This window comes from Trichosporon asahii (assembly GCF_000293215.1).
Source record: "Trichosporon asahii var. asahii CBS 2479 unplaced genomic scaffold scaffold00009, whole genome shotgun sequence".
Lineage (NCBI taxonomy): Eukaryota > Fungi > Basidiomycota > Tremellomycetes > Trichosporonales > Trichosporonaceae > Trichosporon > Trichosporon asahii.
The window spans coordinates 1,074,501-1,089,062 of record NW_014040915.1 but is presented as its reverse complement, the minus strand read 5'-3'; the positions used below and the strand labels follow the sequence as shown (position 1 = coordinate 1,089,062).

The window sequence follows — 14,562 nt, the reverse complement described above, 5'->3', positions numbered from 1 at the left end:
GGCGCGTTTGGTTGCATCCGTCGCCGCCGCCAACCGTCACCGCACTCTCTCCCTATCATCCACTTCACCACGGGTCCACAAGCACGCCCATCTCGACTCCATCGCGTGCGGTCGCGTCGCCTTTGCTTCCTCTACCCCCCTGTTCCGGTGTTGCTCGTCTCCTCCGTTCCTTCGCCCGCCCACCTTCTCGCGTCCCCATCTCGTCTCCTGAGCCATGGCGGCTCCCGCCCGCTCTGCGGCTATCCAGATTGTCCGGCCAACTGAGTCACACAAGTCGGAGCAGCCAGAGAAGGTAAAGAAGGGTACGTATGGCCGCACCACACATGTGGGTCCCCTGTTGTGTGGGACAGTGTGTTTGCGCAAGACGCGTCGCGTCATCGCTGACTTTCTGCAGATGCGACCCAACGCCTGTGTCGGAACGTCTTAATCTACGGGTACGTTCACACACTCTCCCGCCGCGTGTTCAACGCGCCTCAGATGGCTGACCTTGCTTCAGATCTTGCCGTTTCCAGGACCAGGGAGTGAGTACCATGCAGCAGGACAAACAAGCGGCACACGCTAACGCGACAGTGCGCATACTACCACCCTCCCGTAAGTCGCGTCGACCCTAATGTTGATTAACCACTTGCAGCCTGGTACGGACCCCTCGGCGCCCCCACCCATCTCGACACAGGCTCCCTCTACTCCGAATGCCAAATCTACGTCGTCTCCTGCTCCCGTCACTCCGAAGACTCAGCTCAAGTGAATTTCCCATTTCTGAGCACGTTCGCTGATCCCAGTCCCGCCGCCGGTGTGTTCACGACACCGACGCAGACACCCGAGCCGAAGACTCTGAGTGTTGCCAATCTGTCCGCACCTGTATTTGTGCCGAAGTCTTCTGTCGACTCTCCGAGTGCCAGCTCGACTCCCGCTCCCCAGGAGTGGGCCAATGCTGCTCCATTTACCCCTCCCGTCTCTGCTGCTCCTGCTGCTGATGCTCAACCCTACGCGCAACAGCTGCGACCTCCGGCTTCGCAACCTGGCCTCGTGCCGCCGCCTATGGGCTTCGACGAGAGCGGCGGCATGGGCTTTGACCACGCGGACGGAGTGTTCCTCGGAACCGCTGCTCCTCCGCAACGCCGTGTCGTGAGTTGCAGGACCCGAACATCTAAGCTGACGCCAGCCCGACCACCACCTGTATGTGTCACCGATGCCTCACGTTGCCGGACGTCAACCGATGCACTCGTTCTTCGTCCCCGACGACCTCAGGCGCATGATCCAGGCTCGACACGAAGCTACCTACGCCAACCCCGGTGTATCTGCTGGTCTTCCAGCAGAGGTGCACGTGTACCACAACCTTGTTCCGCTCGGCAACCCTAATCCGCCTGTCAGCCGTGTGTTCCACCATCCTGCTCCGGTGTATCGGGCGAATTCGACGGTCGACGGACACGCGTACTGCCTGCGCCGCATTGAAGGGTACAAGCTCTCGAACGAGGCTGCCTTCCAGGCCGTTGAGACTTGGAGGCAGATCCGACATGCCAACATCGTCGGGCTCCGCGAGGCTTTCACCACAAAGGCATTCAATGACAACTGTGAGCAAGCTGGATGACAGGCATCAAAGCTGACCCTGCAGCGCTTGTCATGGTTTACGAGTTCCATCCTGACTCGACGACTGTTGCCGACGAGTGGCTGAACCCTGACGCGATCAACCGGCGCAGACAGACCGGCCAGCCGATCCCCGAGCGCATCATCTGGAGTTACGTGATCCAGATTGCGAACGCTCTGAAGGCTGTCCACACTGCCGGACTGGCCGTGCGGTGCCTTGACGCGACCAAGATTCTTATCACGGGCAAGAACCGCATTCGAGTGAACGGCGTCGGTATTCTCGATGTTCTGGCCTTCGACAATCAGACGCCGATGCCGCTGTTCCAGCAGGAGGATCTTCTGAACTTCGGTCAATTGATCCTCGCGCTGTGCTCGGACTATGTGCAGCCAGGGCAACACATCGCATCCTCGCTCGAGATCATCGGACGCACCTACAGCCCGGACCTGAAGAACCTCGTTGCCTACCTTCTCGGCAAGCCGACAGCTCTGAAGACGATCGACGAGGTACTGCGCCTCGCTGGTCCTCGCATTCTGAACGAGCTCGATGCGCTGCAGAGCTACAACGATGTGCTCGAGTCGGACCTCGGCGCCGAGATTGAGAACGGTCGCATCGCGCGCATGCTCATCAAGCTCGGCTTCATCAACGAGCGGCCCGAGTTTGACATGGACCCGCAGTGGTCTGAGTCGGGTGACCGCTATGTCCTCAAGCTGTTCAGAGATTATGTCTTCCACCAGGTCGGCCCGGACCGCAAGCCCGTCCTCGACCTGAGCCACGTTCTAACCACACTCAACAAGGTAAGCTGTTCCAAGACCTCTTAAGCTGACAGCCCAGCTCGATGCCGGCGCCCGCTCCCGCGAGAAGGTCATGCTGGTGTCGCGCGACTCCCAGTCTTGTCTCGTCGTAGAGTACCGTGACATCTACAAGTGTATCGAGTCTGCGTACAAGTGAGTTACCTCAGCTCCCCGGAACGCAACTGACAAGCAGCGAACTCCGCGGCAGCGGGCGACGATAGTCGAAAAACAACAAAAAGCGTACAAAAAAATAGGAAAAGTTACGTGCATACTGGCTATCAACCTAGACTGTTATGCATACCTTGGCGAATACGTTATGGTAGGTCGCTGACAGCGGCGATGGGGCTACGGCATGTGGCCTATGGCTGATAGCGCCCGTGGGCGCGGCCGCTGCACGAAGCAGGCGCAGCTGGGCAGCAGGTTGGAGTAGCTGTCGTGCTCTGGCGCAAATAATGAGCCCACGCAGTCTGTTCGCCTAGGTTGCTTCGTCGCAACGCAAGGCGGCGACATACGCTGAACGAGAGTCGGCGCTGAGCGCTGGTCGTGGCTAAAGAGCCAGTCGAATGGGTCGAGTCCCTGCTAGCAAATCATCCCCATTGTGTCTGCGGCGGACCATCAGTCGGAGGGCTCACAGCAGCCGCCGAGCTCTGGCTAGCAGCAGCGTCGGCAGGCGTGCTCTGCATCTGCTGGGAGAAGTGGAGGCTAGCCTGGCTGAGGCTCTGCATCTGCTGCGGCGCAAGGGCCTGATGCTGAGCAGCGCGTCGGGGCGAGGGCGAGCGCAGGAAGTCTGCGAACATGGTGTCATTCGCCTCGGGCGGCGGGGGAGGGGGCATGTCGTCGAACCCGCCAAGCGACGAAATGGGGGCGAAGAAAGCCGCACCCAGTCCGTATCCGGATCCAGTGAGCGCGGCGCCGAGGTTGGCCTGTCCCAATCCCGCGCCCAATCCTCCTCCGACCTGCAGTCCGGGCGCGAGCGCGGGGGCAAGACCAGAAGCAACGTCAGAGGACAGCCCCGAGACGCCCGAGGAAGACAGGTCGCCTACGTCGGCTACCGCGGATCCGGACGGGCCGGGTGCGGAAGTGGAGGGCATGGAGAGGGAAGGGCCTGTCGAGTCGACGCTCATGGAGAGGGACCAGCTGTCGTCGACGGTCCACACGCCGTCGGGGCCGAGGTGGCGCGCCGAGGGGGGCACATAGACTGGCTGCTCGCGCGCGATGTGCTCGCGGACGTGCTCCGCCAGCGCCGCCGTCGAGGCGAACGTGTGCGGGCAAAAGTCCCACCGGCAGTAGAACATCCCGTTGGATCGGGGCGGCGGGACTGTGATGGGGCGCGTTGAGGCCGATGTCGTGGAAGGGATGCTAGGGGTCGGTGATGGGGGCCATCAAGACCGGAGCGCGGAGCGGAGCGATCGTCGTGCTGGCAGCGGTGCGCTGCGGGCGATGGGGGTGCGCTCTGGGCACACGGGCGTGCTGGGCCGTGGTTGGCCGTCAGCCGAGTGTGAGGTGGAAGCGACGGTGGGAAGCATCTGATGCCGCTCGCGCCGTGCGGGGCCTTCCACTATTCGTGCTCCACTATTCGTCATCGCGCTATCTGGGTACTTGCGGTGGCCACCATACACTCACCATCACCCCGCCAACTACCAGCACTCAACACACGAGCATGTCGACATCCGTCGGCACCAGCAATGCGGGGACCGAGCCTAGTGCTCTCGGGAAGAAGCTCAGGCCGACGACGAGCCCGACCGGATTCGAGCGGCCAGGTATCTGGAGCTTTCCGCCTTTCTTCACGTGAGTCCACCTCGCCCAGAGGAAGGTTACCAGCCAGGCTGCAGTGAATTGCAAACGAGTCATTGAGCTGGGAGGAAGCCTCACCTTGGTCTAGAGGGAAAGGTTGTACGGGACCCTCTGCGAATACAGCTACTGGTCGGATCGAACCCAGCTGACGAACAGGATCCAACCGAATCCCACGACGCAGCAGCACCAACTCGCGCTGTGGACTGAGCTCGTGCTTGCATGGGCGAAGCACGACCGCGTTTTCTCCGTGAATGCGGACAGTCCGGAGCCTGGAGACGTGTTCAACAACAAGACCATCGGACGTGAGTGTGTCTCCCCCGCCTTCCCCGTTACCCGCCTGCCTTCCTCTTCCTCTGGAGTGTGTTTACCTCCCTTGATATACGCCTGGAACCACTTGCTGTCGCTGTGATAAGAGCATCAGCTGACGATGCAGGCAAACTACAGCCTCCTGCACTGAAGCAGCTACTTGCGCATATGGCAGCTGAGGGCAATGCGGCCGCCGACCCGCCAAAGCAGACAACAACATACCTGCTCTACTGGCGCAAGCCCGAGGAATGGGGACAGCTGATCTACGACTGGGTACGTTACACTGGATCGCGGTTAGAGCCTGAATCGTGTCGGAGCGCCGGAACGACAGCTCGATCGCGTTTATGCGTTCTCCCGTGTACCCGAAATGAGCGCTGACACGCGATCTAGGTTTCGGACAACGGGTTCTTGAACACGATCATGACCTTTTACGAGATTGTCGACGGCGACCTGGCCCACACGACTGGTGAGTCGCTGTTTCCCCATCCCGTTTGTACCTCTGCATATTCGGCGAGGGACGTCTCTGCCGAGACAGCCGTGTGCCCCCGTTCCTCTGGTGTCTGTCACACGCAGCTGTCGTGTGTGTCTCGTGTGGTAGAGGTCGTACACCTCCACGCGAACGGCGGTCTCGTCATGCCCGCCTGCCTGAACCAGCTCACCGGGCTACGGCTGGGCAATTAAATGAGAAGGTTGGGTAGTTAAGGCACGCCCATGGCACCCGTGCATTGATCGCACCTGCGCTAGTGCTTGCTCCAATATTATCGCCAGTCCAGACCGCGATCAGAGCAGCGCCTCATCGTCCCTTCCGCAAACTCTGTCGTCATACCCACTCGCTGGCTCTACAGCTTCTAGGCGTAGCAACAGCTGACAACAGAATTCCGCGAGCTCCCCGAACCACTCCTGCGGCGTGCGCTCGATACGCTGGTGCGGCGAGGGAAGGCACAAATCATCCGCGCCGCCGCCGGCGAGGGCGACGGTGTCCGCTTCCTGTAGCCTGCAGGGCGTGCAGGGCTCTACTCTGTTGTACTTTCTAGATATAGATGCCATCGACCGCGAGAAGAACAAAGTTTAGGCCTTCGCGCGAAAGTGCGCCAAAGTGCGCAAAAAGCGGGCACGCGAGAGTCAAGTGCAAAACGGCGCGTTGGGCGTCGGAGCCGGGAACGCGAAGAGCAAGCAAGGGCGGGGAAGAGCTTGGCCAGCTTGGGACTTGCGTACTTCCACCTGTATCCTGCGCAGTCTGCGCGCAGTCGCTCGCCCGCTGCAGACGAAGTAACGTGAGCCTAGCGAGGTAGACGAAGTGCAAGATGCGAGACGGGCATGCGTGCCTCCCCACCTCTTTCGATGTGATGCATGGAGCTGCTCTGATGCGCTCGGTATTCGGAGGAGGAATAGAGAGGTACGTTACGACTCGCCGGCGTACCTTTGCTTGAAGCGCAGTAGAGCAGCTGCGCTCTCGCTCAAGGCTGGGAGTCTGCTGCGGATGCGGATGCTCGTTGCGTGCCGACTGAGCGCAAGAGAAACGCAGCCGGCTCATCGCGCAGCACCGAGTCCCATGGTCGCAGCAGATGGGCAGCTGACACTGTACGGTTGTGGGTGGCTGCGAGAGTTAGTCGGGTATGGGCCCGGAATGTCCGGCACCCAGAGCTGTTTGCCGGACCCTCTGATGTAAGGCTGTAAGGTTGGCGTTGCGTAAGAGAGGTAGTCACGCCGGTGAGCCTACAGTGGTCAACCATGCTGTTGTGAAGTGTGAGAGAGCAGCTGCAGCTGTGCGCATAGCCCGCCGATATGCCTATGCCAGGCTATGCACGAGCTAACCTTGTGATAACCCCCAGCCAGCTCAGAGACAGACCTGGCTCATGCTCGATTAAATGACGTCTCGGATTGTTCGGAGGCTGTGCCGCCGTCCATCGAGGCGGGTTTACTGGAACGCGCCCCAGAGGCCCAGAAGCCCAGACACCAAAACCGAGATCGTCATGAATATCACGGAACGCGGGGGTTGAGGCGATGCACCCGTCGATCTCTTTGACTCACCTGTCGAAACGCGCGACATGCGACATGCACGAGAGAAGCCGGGCGATGCGCGTACAACGGTGCGCATTGCATGCCATGCAATGTTCGACCATATTCATGTTGCACCGCCCGCCGATCCATTAACCATCCGCTCTTGTCGATTCATGACCGCGTCTTCGCTGGAGCCATTCTGCACCGCAGATTAACAAAGGATGACCATGGACATGACCATTCCGCGATCAGCACCGCCCGCTGATCACTGAATTGCTCTCCACGCCGCTGTCTTGGGCCCCGGTTCTGCTGAAGTTCACTACCGGCTGCGCTGGATGTACAGGCCAACTTCCGTCCTGCTCCGCTTGCCTCTTAGTGCACGTCTTCCGTCGACAGACGCCACGTCGCTCCCCTTTCCACACAGAGCTGCCACCTCAAAGGTCATAGGCTGCCCACAGCGCAGCGGGCAGGAACTGAACGAACATGCAGTGATGCCCGCACCGCGCTTCCGCCGCCGCTTGGCCGCTGCCCGTTGCCGCCATGCCGCTGCCTTTCTGAACATGACTGATCGAGCATCTCTCTGCCAGCGCTCATGTAGCCGTCTCGCCACCTTGCTCTCGTAGTTGCCGGATCATGGAGCTTGACGGGCCGTTCTCGTTACCTGCGCGATTGCGAGATTACGCTCGAGAAGGAAGGTCACCACCTTTGCTTGACTCCCGTTCGCTACAGCTGCTGCAGCTGTACTAAGTTTCTGGGATGGACGCAATGCCCGCCTCTTTGGGCCTACTCAGCAGCTGGTTATACCGACGGAGAGAACCTGACATGGGTCTCTTGTTTTGCGCTTCTCTGCACTCAGAGGCGAGCGGGGAGGTGTTTGTGGAGCTGTAGAGTGAGGGGCGAGGCACGCATTACGCACCTGCAGACGCTGCAGGAGGACTCTGCGAGGCTGCTCATTTGCTGGTCTACGGTGTACTCGGCTTGTACTGGACTCACCCGAAATGGACTTGACTGCGGGTCGTGGTACTATGGGGGTGGGGCGGATAAGATCAGGCTTGGCCGCTGTGCTGGGCGTGCTGGTCAGTGCACTACCACGCCTGTCATCCTGTCGTGCCCTGCCCCTGCAGCCTGCAGCCCCCGCCCAGTGGCCAGTGGTCCAGCCCAGCCTGCAGCCAACCTACCAGCCAGCCAGCCAGCCAGCCAGTCTACCACCCAGCTGCACCCAGCCAGGAGATCCTGACCGTCGACACCGTCGTCACCCTGCGTCGCCGACATCCCTGCAACCCCTATCCATTCCATCCTGCACACCACTCGAACTGCATCACATCGTCCACTGTCATTCAACCACACACACACATCATCCCATCCCACAACACACACACCCACGCTCCTGTCCAACCCTCGTCATCTCTCCCATCGCTCTCACCACCGGCACACCCCTCATCCCCGCCTCTCCCCCCGACGCGACAGCCTTCCCTCGCTCGTCTCGCCTCCCTCCGTTTTCTTCCTCGACCACCCAAACTCTAACCGTCACCCTTAAGCACTCAGCGACTCAACCTCCCACCGCCGAAGCCTGCACCCGCCTGACGTCTAGCCTTTACACCGAGTGCAGCCTCCCGCCGGCAGTAGCTTGTGTGACCGCGTGCGAGCGCCGTGTCTGCCGAACCTGTCGTTGCCGAGACTTGTGCTGAAGAGACTGTCCGAAGCCGCAGGACGCGCTGGCCCTAGGCCGGCGAGGTTCACCATCGGCTGCGTTTCTGTCTGAGCGACTCGAGCCGTTCTCTAATCTTGCTCCCTCGATCCGGATATCGCTGCTAGACCGCCCGCACCCCCAGTACTGCGCTGTCGCCACCTTCTCTGGGTTGCCTGATCCGATCGCTGCCTCCGCCCTGAACAACCTTCCCTCCGACCGAACGTCACCCCTCCGAACCCCCACCTCTTCCGCTCACCTGTGACCTGGCCGAATGTCTAGCCATGAAGAATAGACCTCCGACACTGACTGTCTCCACCCAGGGGCTCCAGTCGCCCTCCGCCAGCTTACCGCCAGGTGCGCTGGGCCCGACTGCCCCGGGATCCCTTCGGTCACGACCGCTAGGTGCTCGGCGGCGGCAACCTTTGAACGCTGGGCTTTTCATCGCAAACCCAGATTCATCGGACGAGGACGACTCTGCTGTAAATGGGACACCCAGCAGCCAGACAAACGCTGCTGCCCCGAGTCACAGCAGTGGTGGAAGCACTCACCAGGTTTCGCCGCAACGAAGTTTTCGGTCAAGTTCTCCAACAACACGGAACAGCCCACAGCACAGTTCGCCTCATGCGTCTCCTGTAGGGCAGGCAGGTACGATTGGCCGGAACGCAAGCGCCGCGACTCCCCTGCCACCGATCCCTCCCCAGCAGTCTGGGTCGACTGGTTCAAATTCACTCCCATCTGCATCGTCCTCTGTATCTCCCGGTGCGCCGCCGACGATGAACACGACATCACGACCACTACCGATCTTGAACGCGCCAAATACCAGACCCAGCTCTTCTAACCCTCACCATGTCGGTGCGTCGAACCCCATACTCTCTCTTGGTCCTCTGGGTTCACCGTTGTTATCAGCTTTCCCTCTGCCCTCGCCGTCCGGGCATGAGATGGCTTCCTCGCTCAGCCAGAACAGCACCTGCAACGGATCGACGGGTCACGCCCCATCCTCCGCTTCCAGTTCGCGACCGATGCCCCCCCAGCCCCCACCGCAACCAGAACGTCATCGCGACTTTAGCCAGAAGCCAAGAGCGTTCACCACCCCGACGATGGAGCGCGAGCGCGGCACCATTGGCGACGCACGGGTAAACAGCATCTATCGCGAGCAACCCGGATCGCCGAACCGGGCGTTGCCACCGCTGCCCCCCATGAAAGCGCAGTCCGTGCCGTCCCCGACCGCAGGGCAACTGAACCAGCTGCATGGATCGTCACCCAGCAATCACCCCGGCCACTTCCACCCTCCCCACTTATTCCCCCCCACCCCGCCCACGCCTGCAGGGCCTTCCCTCACTCGAGTATCCAGCCCCGACGACGCGCTGCATGTCCCTGACCGACGACAAAGGTCAAACTCAATGTTCAAAGTGCTGCTTCAAGTCACAACAGACAACGAGCAGTTCTCCATTGTTGACATCACAGGGGTTCACACGGCGGAAGCCATTCGGGAACGCATCTTCTCCAAGGTGGGTTATTCTATATTATTGTGTTCGCTAACTTGTACCAGCTTCGTTCTCCGATCTATTCTCGTCGACGCCAATGGATCGTCACCCAGCAATCACCCCGGCCACTTCCACCCTCCCCACTTATTCCCCCCCACCCCGCCCACGCCTGCAGGGCCTTCCCTCACTCGAGTATCCAGCCCCGACGACGCGCTGCATGTCCCTGACCGACGACAAAGGTCAAACTCAATGTTCAAAGTGCTGCTTCAAGTCACAACAGACAACGAGCAGTTCTCCATTGTTGACATCACAGGGGTTCACACGGCGGAAGCCATTCGGGAACGCATCTTCTCCAAGGTGGGTTATTCTATATTATTGTGTTCGCTAACTTGTACCAGCTTCGTTTCCGAGATGATGACTACCCGACGTTGTCGCTGTTCCGAACGAGCATCGGCGAGTCCCCCGAACCCACGCCGATCGCGAACCCGAGCCTTCTACACTTGTGCCAGAGCCTGGGCGATTCGCAGGCTTCCCTCAAGTTCCTGGTCGTCCAGACTGGCGCCCCGCGATCGTCGTCGTCAATGGTCCCGCCACCGTCTGCGTCGACAGAGTACTCCACTCGGGGCCCACCAGCGATCGTCACAGACATGCCGGCTCCTCCTTACACTCCGGATCCGCACTCGAGCGGCCACTCCAAGGACGGAAGTCTCAGCTCAGCCAGTGGTGCCTCGATGGATCGGCGCCAGGGCAGCTTCCACAGCATGAGCGATGCTGAAGAACTGCCGTTCTACGGTACACGGGGTATGCGTCAGCCAACGCTGTCCACGAGCTCGGCCTCCCCCATCGGCAGCAATGTGTCGCGCCCCTCACTGCACACAAACTCGAGCTTGGGTGCGGCGCCCGTGAGAGTCGGATCCGTCTCGACACCTGACTTGACGCGGGATCCGCACGACGACGAGTATGGCATGACGTTACCTGCTTACCCCGCAAACGAATCACGAGACATGGGAGCGACCATCCGCGCCAGCACCTCGTCGACTCCCCAGCCCCCGCCAGCGGTCACGGCGTTCCCCAGCGACCACGCTGGTCCCAGTGGCTCGGCGTCTCCCTCAAGATCGTACTCGACTGCTTCCACCAGCCTCGACATTCCGAACATTCCGGGTCTCGACCGAGCCACGCTCGATGCAATGGACGAGGAGACGAAAGCTCTCGTCATCGCACTTGCGCAGGAGGAGCAGCAGGTCGTCACCCGCAGGCAGGAGCAAGAACTGGCAGATGCTGAGCTCGCCCTCAGAACGCAGCAGACGGAAAGGGAGCACTGGCAACAGGAGCAGGAACGCCGCCAGTCCGAGTTTGACCAGGTTGCAGCTGATGCTGCTGAAGCTGTAAGTTTGGAGATCGAAGCACTTAACTGACCCGTCAGGTTCGATTGCAGCAGCAGGAGCGATTACTAGAGGAGCAGCGACACGAGCGCATGCTGGAGGAGCAGCGGCACGAGCGTATGCTGGAGGAACAGCGGCAGCTGGAGGAAGAGCGTCGGACGAGTCTGTCGCGCGACAACGAGGCGGACCGCGCCCACTCTGTTGCCATCGAGCGCCAGATGCGTCGGCACATGTATCAGAACCAAATGGCTACCCCGGGAGACTACCACTCCCTGCCGGGCCCATCTGCGCCGATCCCGTACGATGCGCGGCGACCGTCAGACTCGCAGGCGGAGCGGCCATGGGTGCCTCCGTACACGCCGTCGTCTCCGCCAGAGCAGAACGGTCACATCTATGGTCGTGCCCCGTCGTATGAGGCCGCGGTTGCTCAGACGCCACACGTCAACGAAGCCGGCGTGCGCCGAACGTCGAACAACATGCCGCCATATGCTCATCATGCCGCATCCGTGCCCCAGCCTACCGACCCGCGCGCCACCAGTCGCCAAGGTCGGTATGCGACCTACGGACCGACGACTGCCCCATCTGCGAGGCACAACTCTGGATCGACCCCGATCAGTGTCGAGTTCCCGTCACCGCATCCATCGTGGCCTGACCCGTCGCCCCCGATCAGTACATCGCCGGATGCCTCAAGTGTGCGCAGACCTAGCGAAGCGCAGACCAGCCCTCCTGTCAATGGCCAGACCCATCAAGGCAGCTACTTCCCGCCGCGAGCCGGATCTGACCCGCGACCCCGCGTCCCTCGTCATGATGTTACGCCCAGGCGGATGTACTCGAGCGATCACTACGGGCGCGAGATTGAGCTCTCTGACAGCGTGTCGGCAAGCGGAACCGTCACTTCGGACGCGGCGACGATCATGCCGAGCGAGGGCACAGCACGCCCCGAGGACTGGCAGCATCGTCTGGACAATATGATCGGCCACCACAACGGTGCTACCCGCAACCCGCAGTCGGTGCTGTCGTCCCCTGATGAGGCTACGCTCTTCGTGCCCGCCACACGCCCGCAGTTGACTGTCAACACCACGCGAGCACCGGCGCGCAACCGCTCACCCATGCCGGCGCAGTACTCTGCTGACAGCTCCGACTCGGAGAGCAACAATGACGAGGAAGGACGCGAGTGGCGCCAGCGATCTGTCAACGCACTCAGAAAGGGCGGCTGGCGTCCTGACCCCGAGCAGCTCTACGACAACCTCCAGGACTTCTTCCCAAAGATCGACCTCGACAAGCCCATCGTCGACCCTGTCGTCTCCTCCACGCCCAGCACGCCAAACTCGGAGTCGCCGCGGAACACGTTCGAGATGCAGCGTCGGCCCGAGACCCCCGAGATGGTCTCGGCCGCTGTGCATGCGATGAGCGGGCGCTCCGGCTCGAGCTCTGCCCGCGACGAACCGCAGCGTGTTAACCCCGTTCGAGGCGCAATCTCTGCCGCGACCGCGGCGATCGGTGGTGCCTTCAACCGGGCCGAGAACCGCAAGTCGATCCGAAACGTCGCCGAGCACAAAAAGAAGTCGCTGCAGCGGAACAGGGAGCGCGATGCCCAGGTCGACCATGACCAGGTCATTCTCGCGAACCAGGCCGAGGAGCGGCGGATCAAGCGCTCGTCGAGCATGTGGGGACACCGCGTCGTCGAAGTCACGCCGTCGCGCATGTCGGAGATCTTACCAGCGACGATCCCCGAGTCACCGAGCGGCGACGGCAAGCCGCAGACGCTCAACTGGGTCAAGGGTGGACTGATCGGACGAGGATCCTATGGCCGCGTGTACCACGCGCTCAACGTCACGACCGGAGACGTTATGGCTGTCAAGCAGGTCGAGATTCCGCGAACGGAGCGGGACAAGAATGACAACCGGCACCAGACCATGGTGGAGGCGCTGCGCAAGGAGCAGGGTCTGCTGCAGAACCTGTATCACCCCAACGTCGTCGCGTACCTCGGCTTCGAGGAGGGCACCAAGTACCTGTCGATTTTCCTCGAGTACGTTCCCGGAGGCACGATCGGATCGATCTACCGCACGCCCGATCACGGCCGCTTCGAGGAGAACCTCATCAAGTTCTTTACCGGACAGATTCTGCAGGGCCTCGAGTATTTGCACAGCAACAACGTGCAGCACCGCGATCTGAAGAGCGACAACATTCTCGTCGACGCCAACGGCGTGTGCAAAATCTCCGACTTCGGCATTTCGAAGCGCACTTCTGAGAACGCGTACGAGTCCAACCTCAACACCTCGATGCAGGGCTCCGTCTTCTGGATGGCGCCCGAGGTTATGATGAAGGACCAGTCGCGAGATGCCAGCCGAGGCTCCGGCAGGAGCTCCAGCGGATCGGGGCGCGAGGACAACACCTACAGCGCCAAGGCGGACATTTGGTCGCTTGGTTGCGTTGTCGTTGAGATGTGGACAGGCCAGCGGCCGTGGGGCACAATGCAGATGCTGCCCGTCATGTACGCCTCAACCCTGGGTCACGACACACCGAGTATTCCGCCCGAGATCCTCGAGACGATGTCGCCGACGGCCGTACAGTTCCTGTACAGCAAGTGCCTGTGCTGGGAGTCGAAGGGACGCCCGACGGCCGCCGAGCTGTTGTCCGACCCGTTCGTAACGGAGCGCGACTCGACATGGACGTGGCACAACTCGCGCATCGGCCGGAGCGTCGCGCAGAAGGGTCTCGAGACGTACCGCAACGCTAGCTACAGCACGAACGGGCGCGCGGCAAGGAAATAGACGCATCAGACCAAACCAGGACATTCGCTTCCATCCTCATCTCCAAAACTACTAGAACAAATCTGATTCTTGTTGGACCCCCGACCCCGCGCCCCGTGTCCCTTGCACCGCACTGCCGTCACCATCCCTTTCACTCGGCTCGAGACAACCCCCTCTTTGATGAACCATCGTTGTATCATACATTCTCTTTCGATAGGCAATACAGGATGAATCGTATGTATTTGGCTTGTACGTGAGTGTGTCGTGCGTTAGCGGGAGCTCGTCCGAGCGCCCTTTTGGTTTTGACGACCTGTGCATCGTTGTCCACACATGCTGCCCATGCATGCCACCTGCAGAGCCTCTTTTACATGCATACAATGCATACGGCCTTCACAGCGTTATCTTTACCTGTCGGTAGTTGAGTGCAGACCACGTGACCTGCCACGCGTGTATAACCCCGTAACCCCGCCACCGTAGGCTGATCGATTGAGGCAAGATGTTGGCTCAACGCGCTCGCGAGCAGCCACCATCACGACCAGCTCGCTCACCACCACCACCCATCCCCGTCGCGCACCGCCAGCGACTTATTCCATCCGCCGCTTCTTCCGGCGTATCGACCGCCCGACCGCGCGCAATTCGAAAGGATCCGAATCGCAGCCCCGCAGCGAAAAGTGAACGTATAAATCTACGATCAAGTCGACAATAGAGTAAACTAGACAAAATGGTAGGTGTCTCCGTCACAACAAAGCTGCTCGAAGGCGAGGAAGGGTCATTGG

The 14,562-nt window shown here is 60.9% G+C and overlaps 4 protein-coding genes across 4 annotated transcripts; 3 read left to right on the top strand and 1 right to left on the bottom strand.

The window, feature by feature from the left end:
• Positions 1 to 214: 214 nt before the first annotated feature.
• A1Q1_07184 (poly(A)-specific ribonuclease) lies at positions 215 to 2,533 on the top strand (the record flags this gene model as incomplete). Its single annotated transcript, XM_014327420.1, has 7 exons — positions 215 to 336; positions 395 to 434; positions 497 to 521; positions 632 to 1,125; positions 1,262 to 1,571; positions 1,613 to 2,379; positions 2,417 to 2,533. 7 exons carry the CDS (start codon positions 215 to 217, stop codon positions 2,531 to 2,533), a joined length of 1,875 nt encoding a protein of 624 aa, XP_014182895.1.
• Positions 2,534 to 2,963: 430 nt separating this feature from the next.
• A1Q1_07183 (uncharacterized protein) lies at positions 2,964 to 3,671 on the bottom strand (the record flags this gene model as incomplete). The annotated part of the gene is made up of 1 exon (XM_014327419.1): positions 2,964 to 3,671. The coding sequence occupies one exon, from the start codon at positions 3,669 to 3,671 to the stop codon at positions 2,964 to 2,966; it is 708 nt and encodes a 235-aa protein (XP_014182894.1).
• A 365-nt stretch (positions 3,672 to 4,036) lies between these two features.
• A1Q1_07182 (uncharacterized protein) lies at positions 4,037 to 5,157 on the top strand (the record flags this gene model as incomplete). The annotated part of the gene is made up of 4 exons (XM_014327418.1): positions 4,037 to 4,164; positions 4,327 to 4,472; positions 4,604 to 4,749; positions 4,867 to 5,157. 4 exons carry the CDS (start codon positions 4,037 to 4,039, stop codon positions 5,155 to 5,157), a joined length of 711 nt encoding a protein of 236 aa, XP_014182893.1.
• Positions 5,158 to 8,448: 3,291 nt separating this feature from the next.
• Positions 8,449 to 13,807, top strand: A1Q1_07181 (map kinase kinase kinase mkh1; the record flags this gene model as incomplete). The annotated part of the gene is made up of 3 exons (XM_014327417.1): positions 8,449 to 10,008; positions 10,050 to 11,036; positions 11,087 to 13,807. 3 exons carry the CDS (start codon positions 8,449 to 8,451, stop codon positions 13,805 to 13,807), a joined length of 5,268 nt encoding a protein of 1,755 aa, XP_014182892.1.
• Between the last annotated feature and the right edge of the window lie 755 nt (positions 13,808 to 14,562).